Genomic DNA, 9,068 nt, shown 5'->3' with positions numbered 1-9,068 from the left:
CTTGGACAGTCGGAAGGCCTTCAATGAAGTCCATTGAAATATCTTCGCAGATCTGCTCGGGCATGGGAAGGAGTTGGAGAAGGCCGGCTGGTCGAGTCGAATCTGCTTTGGCTCGTTAGTAGACTCACATATGCGGATGTAGTTGCGCACATCTTTCTTCATGCCGGTCCACCAACAATTGAGGCCTAGTCGCTTTTGGGTCCGAAAGATGCCCTCGTGACCCATGAGGGCTGAGTCCTGGACGTGGCTAATCAAGGCGGTTTGCAAGTCTGCATTAGTCAGGATTATGATCCGGTCCCCATTGAGCACTAGTCCGTCTCTCGTGCTGTACTCGATTTGACATTATGGGTCTGGAGTCACTTGAGCCGCAAGTTCCACTAGGCTTGGGTCCTTCAAGGTGGCATCCCTAATCCGGTCCAACGAGGGGAGGGATGGAATCGATAGCGTGGCTAGTTCAGCGGCATCAGGTTGGCGCAAGAGTGCATCTGCTGCATTGTTCTCCGAACCCTTTTTGTAAACCAAGTCATAGACATACCCAAGCAACTTGTAGAGCGACCTTTGTTGCGCTGGAGTGTTGATCCTTTGCCCGAGTAAGTACGGCAGACTTCTTCTATTGGTGCACACTATGAACCGCCTTCCGATCAAGGTATGGACGCCACTTGCTAACAGCATGGACCACGGCTAACATCTCTCGTTCGTACGTCGACAATTGGCACGACCATTGCGAGAGGGCCTTGCTCATGTAAGCTATATGTCGCCCTTCTTGCAACAAAATTGCACAGAACCCTGACCCAAATGCGTCACACTCGACAACAAAAGGTCTTGGTGAAATCTGGTAGGGCTAACACGGGCGCCTCGGTCATGGCTTGCTTGCGTTGTTCAAATGCGCATTCCGCCTTATCATCCCACTCGAACCCGCCTTTGCGGACTAGGGCAATCAACAGGGATGCAATCTTCCCATAGCGCTGGATGAATTGACGGTAATAGCCGGTGAGGTCGAGGAAGCCTCGAATCCCCTTGGGCATCTTCGGTCTTGGCCAACGCACCATGCTAGCCACCTTCGCAGGATCAGCCTCCACACTTGCGGAAGAAATGAAGTGCCCTAGGTACTCAACTCGTGGCTGCCCCCAAAGGCACTTGCTTTTCTTCACCTTCAGCCTGTGCGCCTGAAATATTTCCATGAGTCTCCATAAGTGGTGTAGGTGCTCCTCTCTCGATCGACTATAAACAAGGATGTCGTCAAAAAACACCAAAGCATATCGTCGAAGGAGTGGACGAAATACATCACTCATCAACCCTTGAAAAGTTGCCGGGGCATTGATCAGGCCAAAGGGAATTACAAGGAACTCGTAATGCTCATCATGGGTTCGAAAGGGTGTCTTGTGAACCTCGGCTGCCCGGACCCTGACCTGGTGATAGCCGGCTCGCAAATCTAGCTTGGTGAAGATTGTGGCACCAGCTAACTCATCTAATAATTCCTTGATAACCGGTATCGCATACCAATCCTTGATGGATATGGCATTTAGTGCTCGGTAATCCATGAGTTGTCTTTCTTCCGCACTAGTAACATCGGCGAAGAGTAGGCGCTATGGCTTGGCTAGATGATGCCTTGATCCAACATCTCCTATACTAGCCGTGTGATCTCATCCTTTTGGGCACGTGGATAACGGTAAGGCTTCTCGTTTGCTGGTCAGGCTCCCAGTGTGATCTCTATCCGATGATAGTCCATGCGGCTCTTCAAAGACTTGATAAAACCCTTGGAGAAGTGAGTCCAAAACAGCGGCTATTATGTTACCTGGGTTCGATTCCTCCGTTGTTGAGACCAACCGCATCAAGCCATGTAGCCATCTTGTGGTAACCCAGTTAGGGCATGAAGACCTAGGGTTTGGCCCCAACCCTTCAAGTCAAATTGGTCTCCCCTCATACTCGAAGTCCATCCGCATCATGCCAAAATCAACTAGGATTGGGCCTAAGCCCTGAAGCCATTGAACTCCTAGGACCAAATCGGCCCCCTTGAGCGCCAACGGGTGCAGGTCCAACCGGAACATCTCACCTTGGATCTGGACCTCAACTCCATCACACCCTACTATCGATCCACAAGATTGTGCCATCTCTGATGACTACATCGAATATTATGGTTGGAGTACCCCCAACCCAATTTGTCGCACCAATTTCTCATCCATGAAATATGTGCGCTACCTGAGTCAATTAGTATCTCATCCTCGTGGCCACAACCTCCACATCCGCTACCTCCTCGTCATCGCTCGACAGCTCCATATTTCTCCCTCCTCATCCCCTCTAAGGAACTTGATCGTCGCAAATTGTTTTCCACATTGCAATACGGCACAAACCCTTGGCCCTCTTTTCCTTGATGTGTACCGGGGTTAGCCGTCGGGAGAAGCCCCTTCCATTGCCCTCCAAAGTCTGTGAGAGGAGCACTACGTGGTCGTGACTTCTCCGCTTGAGGCCGACTAAGAGGGCCATATCTAGCATTGCTTGATGGAGCCGCCCGGGATCCTCTCCCTTCTGTAGGGCTCCATGGCATCTCGGAGCTTCTTCATAGCTCCTTGACTTTCTCCTCCATCATCGCCGTTGTAGAAAAGGCATCCAACAATGTCCTAGGCCTCATGGCCTTGACATCGGCTTGTATGCTAGACCTGAGTCCACTAATGAAGGCCCTGCGGAGGACAAGTCTGATCAACCCGGTACGCGGTTGCAAATCCTCTCAAACTCAAGATAAGCTTGGACTGTGGTCTGTTGAGTTAGCTTAGTCAAGATTGGTTGGAAGTCTTCATACTCAATCGGACCGAACCGAGTACATAGGGGGGACACAAACTCATCCCAAGATGGAAATGGTTGAGTTCGTTGTGGCGCTTGGAACCATCTGATCGCGACATCCTCCAAGTGGAATAAGGCTATTAGGACCTTCTAGTGGTCTCGAGTCCCTTGGCAGGTGAAGAATTGATCTGCTCGATAGAGCCAGTCTAGTGAATTGCCCCCGCGAACATGGGGAAATCAAGTCGTATAGTCTAGACTTGAGGCCTACAAATGGCTTGTCTTCATGGATGGCATGTCCTCGTTCCCTACATGGGTCCCTTCTGCCACGTGGAGGGTGGCCCCACTGTGGCATCGGCTCCATGACCCATTGGGTCATACCATTTCCTACCCTAGCCAGAGGTGGCTCGGGCCAATCTCTGGTCGCGGGTCGCTTAAGCCCTGGTCTTGGTGTAGGCGGTTCATGCTTGGGTCTACCCCGCTCTGTTTCAGGCCAGACCTTAGCGGTTGGATGGGGTGGAGTTTTAGTGCGCCGAACTCCATCTCGTGCGCCTAACCCTGGTGGGTTCGTTCATTGGTCTGCACGCCTAGGGGATGGGTCCACCCCCAAACCCTATGACATCCTCCTCTTCAATCAGTTCTGCGTTCATTGGTTCGGGAGCTGCAACACTCCTCTCTATTTGTGCTCGTGAAGTCCGTTCATCACAGAGTTTACGAATAGCGGACACCATCTCAGCCATGAATGCTTGTATTGATTGCAAAGATTGAAGCACCTCCGGCTGAGATGTCAAGGGTGGTGGGGTCAGCGGTTCCAATGGTGGATTTGTGCTCTCAGGTAGTCAAGTAGTCATCGCCGGTGGTGGATCCCTGACCAAAGAAGTCACTGGTTAGTCTTGCTGCCATCCCTCGTGTGATTGTCATCTGGTTTGAGGATAACGACGGCTCTGATATCAAACTATTATGAACCACTAGAGATGATCCGCAACAAGGGAGTGTAGGCTTTGGTTAGAGTGAATGATGGTAGATGGAGAGGGTGGAAGGAGGGATTATGGCCGGGATAATGGTGAGGAAGATGATGGGCAGCGATGGGGCTGATGAAGGGGTATTAATTTACTTCTATTCCTAGCTTATTTTACTCTTAGTGCTAAAATAAACTCAAGGCTAGAATACTTTCTCAATGCTTGGATGCTGAACAAAGGAGCCCAACCCCTCTATATATAGAGGTCGGTTACAACGAGTCCTACTAGGACTAGTCCTAAAGGCTGGCACAACTCGAATTAGGATTTGCCTTAAAGGCTTACATGACTTAATTGAACATGCCTTAAGGATGTCTTGACTTATTGCAAATTGCCTAGACTTGCCAAAAAGGCTTACATCATGAAATAATTAAAAGATAAATAGACTCAATCAATTGAGTCCAATGTCCCTGTGAATTTATCCGATCAGACCCGGATCACATCATTCTAGCTGTGGGGGGATATTTGATGAATATTCTTCTCCGATTGCACGGACTGCTTTCCTACACCCAATCTTGAACCCTAGTTGAGATTGGTCATAACAAATGGTATAGAGGCACCAGTTCTTGGACACCGTGCCAACAACCAGATCCATGGCGTTGAGACCCTATGAAGGTTTGCACTTCAGCCAAAGGGAAGGCCACGGATGTGATCATATCCTAGTCGAACCCCAGCACACAGGAGTGGACTTCACCCTTGATTTCTTCTGTCGGCCTTCGGCAAGACATATAGGTTGAAGTAAAAGCCGCTCAAGTAGCCACCTTGCTTGAGGCTTTCGCCACAACTCAAGTGATGCAAGAGAAGCTTTGGGAGCTTTGGATAACAGCAAAAGCGGAATGGAACACCACAGAGGCCAGAGGAGTACCTTGACAAACTGCAACCACACACAATGTGCTGCCAGGATTGCCAAGATCAACGGGTGCAAGGCCATTTCCTCGACCACAACTAGAGTCAATTAGTATCTCAACTCAGTGCTTCTTGATCGAACCCTCTACCCATAGGATTCGGGGTGCTCGCGAGCCCGAATAGGCATGTAAGCTCAACTTGGCATGCACCTCATCCTCGTGGTCCCCGGCCTCCATATCTGCTACCTTCTCTTCATCACCCCATGGCTCCATTTCGCCCTCCACGTCCCCTCCGAGGAACATAATCGTCGCTGGTTGTTTTCCACATTTGTGGCCCCGAGCAAACTTTTCGTCATAGTAGAAGCACAAACCCTTGGCCCTCCTTTCCTCGATTTGTGTCGGGGTTAGCCATTGGGAGAAGCTCTTTCGTTACCCTTCGACGTCGGTGAGAGGAGCACTAGGTGGTAGGGACTTCCCCCATAGAGGCAAGTCGGAGGACCAAATCTAGCATTGCTTGATGGAACCGGTTAAGATCCTTCTCTAGTCTGTAAGGCTCCATGGAATTTTGGTGCTTCTTCGTACCTCCTTGACCTTCTCCTCAATCATGGCCGTGGTAGAAAAGGCCTCCAACAATGTCCTAGCCTCATGGCCTTGACCTCCGCTTGTATGTCGGACCTGAGTCCACTGGTGAAGGTGCTGCGGAGGGTTGAGTCTAACCAATCCTCTACGCGGTTGCAAATTCTCTCAAACTCTTCATGATAAGCTCGGACCATGGTTCGTTGAGTTAGTCAATTGTAACGCCCCACCCGGCACGGCACGTGCACGCCCACACGGCACGCGCGGTGCACGCGACAGGTCGGGCGGGGCCCGTCCCACACAGATACTTTCCTGTGCACATATAATCATGACATCATCAAATAAAACCTGTTAACCTATCCATGATCACATAATCCATCACCAAATATATCATAGTATCAACCAAATAAACTTGTTAACATATGAATATCCAAGTTCATAATAATATACACTAGACCACTACATAATTTGGCAGGGCCCACACAGGCCACAACAAACCATCAAGATACAACTAAACAACTGATACACGAGTGCTATAAATTCTGATATATACTATACAAATCATCATTCGATACAATAAGGCACAAATATAACAAACAACGATACAACTCAATGTCTGGTTAAACTATCTTCTATACCGTTTCGCATCAATAGCTCACCTCATCATCACTCTAAAATATATTCTCAAGATATCTCAGGTCGCTATCACATACCATAAATCTGAGGGATTAGAAAAGAAATAAAGAGAGTCATGAGCAAAAGGCTCAGTGAATAGACCTTACCCCGAATCAGTGATGCCAAACAGAAAGTAAATTATTTACTGGATAATATGAATCAGAAAGAGTATCATGCCATGAATGAGTATATGAACGTATCCTCAATAATATATAAATGAAAAGTAGATAAGATGTCATAACTGATAAAAGGATATAATCCTCGACCATGAGTAAACAAATCTCCGTATCATACTATAATCATAACTCTCTCTCAAATATGACACATGATGCATGTCGACCATGACCACGTTATGATATCAAATGCAATCATATATGATGAATATTGACCACTCGATAATCAGGTAATCAAATGATAATGAAATCATATGCATTTCTCAACATTATAATCATCACCGACATCTCAGTATAATATCGACATACTAGACCACTATGCATAGTAAATACCCGGTACCCGGTCTCAACATCATGCTTGAAGACTCAGAGCATACTCTGCCATCCGCAAGGAGTACCTCAAATATAACCATACCCTGCCATCCGCTAAGGGTATCAACATCCATCCAGACCGGGCACCCTTCTTGCTGATAGAAATCACGTGAGGATAACTCGCCACATATGCCCTGGCGAACGGCATGTGTCCGATTGTCTGTGCGCACAGACTCAACTGACCTCGGACATGGGCCACAAGATATCGCATATCAGCGACCATAATCATCACTCTAGACACCCCTAACCCTGGCGCCTACTCGGGTATCCTCATGCTTTCTATCAGCTATCCTATCAATCACATTTCATGCTTTTCTGCTTAATGTCAGATCAAATGCATATATCCAGTACGATAACAAGTCAATGCATAACAGGAATTTAGGTGGAATAGGAATCAAGAGAAAATGATGCAATGTAATATCTAACTGTATCGTCAACACATGCATACTCATGCTAATCTATTACATGCATACTCATGCTACATATCAACTCGGTAAACAATCATAACAGTAGAATCATCTCTATATATATCACCAATATACTCATATCCCAAATCAACATAATCGAATGCATGATAAAATATGCTCAATTGTAATCATCTCTAGATAAAATCATATAATCATGCTGGAGGTCAAAACATGCGTGTACATAAGATATAATATATCCTAATTTGAGAAAGGCGTCTAGAGGATAAGACTACTCACCATCTGATCAGAAGATACAAACCACGCATCTCTCACGTCCGTCAGGTAACCAAGTGACACTCATCGCTAGCAAGGTCCACGGGGTCTCAAATAAGAGGGTTCGAGATCTGAAATATTTAAGTAGTATGATGTTAGCCGTTTATCTAATTAGAATTAATTCAGTTAAAATATAAAGATTTATTAGATTTAGAATCACTTTTCTTTATTTTTTATTACATAACTAGGTCTATAATATAGATACGATTTAAATATTATAATTATTTATTATTATCAAATGTTAGTTATAATATAAGGAGAAGAGGCCTGTTTCCTTTTATATAAGAGTATTTCTAAATATATAATTATAAAATAAAATAAAAGGCTAAATAAGTATAGAGGTGGTCTAATTTTAATTAATTTTATAATTCATACACTATTTTGATTAATTAGGGACAACGCAGGACTCAATAAAATAATAAATAAATAAATAAATAAACTTAGTATTTTATTTGTTGCAGAATAATCATAAAATTAATAGAAATACTTAAAATATATATGATGAGGGTATTAGAATATAAATCTAATAATTATAATTTACAAATCTATCTATTAAACTAATAGATATGTAAATAAATAAATAACTATAAGTATTACCTATATTTATACCTAATTAATCATTAATTATAACAATTATCATTAATAAAATTATATTGAAGGATATATAATATTATTAAAATAGTTAATATCTAAATAATCTATTTGCATTAATTAAGAAGAAAATACCTAAATAAATAACATAAATATACTAATTAATTAATAAATTAATTACATTTGTCATCAGTGCTGGGCTTAGCAGACAGTGCTGGGCCGAGCCCAACACTATGCAGAAGGAAAGAGAAGGAGCTGAGGAAGAAGTAGAAAAAGAAAGAAAGAAAGAAAGAAAGAAAGAAGAAGAAGAAGAGAAGAGGAAGAGAAGAAAGAGAGGAGGTGAGGGAGGAGGTTGTGGACCCGGGCCGGCGAGGAGGAGAAGGTCAAGAGAGAGAGAGAGAGAGAGAGAGAGAGAGTAGATGAGGAACTCCGATGATCCCAACCTCGGGCAAGAGAGAGAGAGAGAGAGAAAGAGAGAGAGAGAGAGAAAGAGAGAGAGAGAGAGAGAGAGAGTGGGAGAGAGAGAAGGAAAGAGAGGGGGAGTGAGAGATCTCACCGGTGGCGGCGGCGGCTCCAGGGAAGGTGTCGATATAGAGAGAGAGAGTAGAGTGAGAGGGTGGCCGAGAGAGAGAGAGATTTAAAGAGAGAGAGAGAAGGCGGTGGAGGAGGAGTAGTGGCGGCATCGGGGTCCACCGCGGCTAGCTGGCCACAGCCGGTTGGCTGCGGTAGCGGCCGCAGGCGCGTGGCGCCCCACCAAGCTGCATGAGCAGCTGGCATGGGCACGAGGCTGGCCACAGTGTGGACGATCGCGTCGTGCCCATGAATTTTTTTTTTTTTTTTTTTTTGGGATTGGGTTGTTACATCAATATTGCTTGGAAGCCTTCATACTTAGTCAGACCGAACCAAGTACATGGGGTGGACGCAAACTCATCCCAAGACGAAAATGGTTGAGTTCATTGTGCCGCTTGGAACCATCTAATCGCGACATCCTCTAAGTGGAATTAGGCTATTAGGACCTTCTGGTGTTCTGGGGTCCCTTGGAAGGTGAAAAACTAATCCGTTCAATAGAGCCAATCTAGTGTATCGCCTCCCACGAACATGGGGAAACTCAGTCTGTTGGTCCAAACTTGAGCCCTTACAAATGACCCGTCTTCATGGATGGCATGTCCTTGTTCTCGCGTGGGTCCCTCTACCACGTGGAGGGGGGACCCACTATGTTATTGGCTCTATGACCTATTGGTTTGGAGCATTGCTTGCCCTAGCCATAGGTGGTTCGGGCCAATCTATGGCCGTGGATCGCTCAAT

The 9,068-nt window shown here is 45.7% G+C and overlaps 1 protein-coding gene across 1 annotated transcript; it reads right to left on the bottom strand.

Moving 5' to 3' along the window:
* Positions 1-800: 800 nt before the first annotated feature.
* On the bottom strand, positions 801-1,541 carry LOC140800183 (uncharacterized mitochondrial protein AtMg00860-like). The gene has a single exon (XM_073154850.1). The coding sequence runs from the start codon at positions 1,539-1,541 to the stop codon at positions 801-803; it is 741 nt and encodes a 246-aa protein (XP_073010951.1).
* Positions 1,542-9,068: the final 7,527 nt, after the last annotated feature.

Source organism: Typha latifolia, chromosome 13 (assembly GCF_019914945.1).
Source record: "Typha latifolia isolate L0001 chromosome 13, TyphaL0001v2, whole genome shotgun sequence".
Taxonomy (NCBI): Eukaryota; Viridiplantae; Streptophyta; class Magnoliopsida; order Poales; family Typhaceae; genus Typha; species Typha latifolia.
This window is presented reverse-complemented; position numbering and strand designations above follow the sequence as displayed.

What these genes read in the sequence shown, in the direction of transcription:
- LOC140800183 (XM_073154850.1), bottom strand. Translation starts at nt 1,541, where the DNA reads ATGGATTACCGAGCACTAAATGCCATATCCATCAAGGATTGGTATGCG.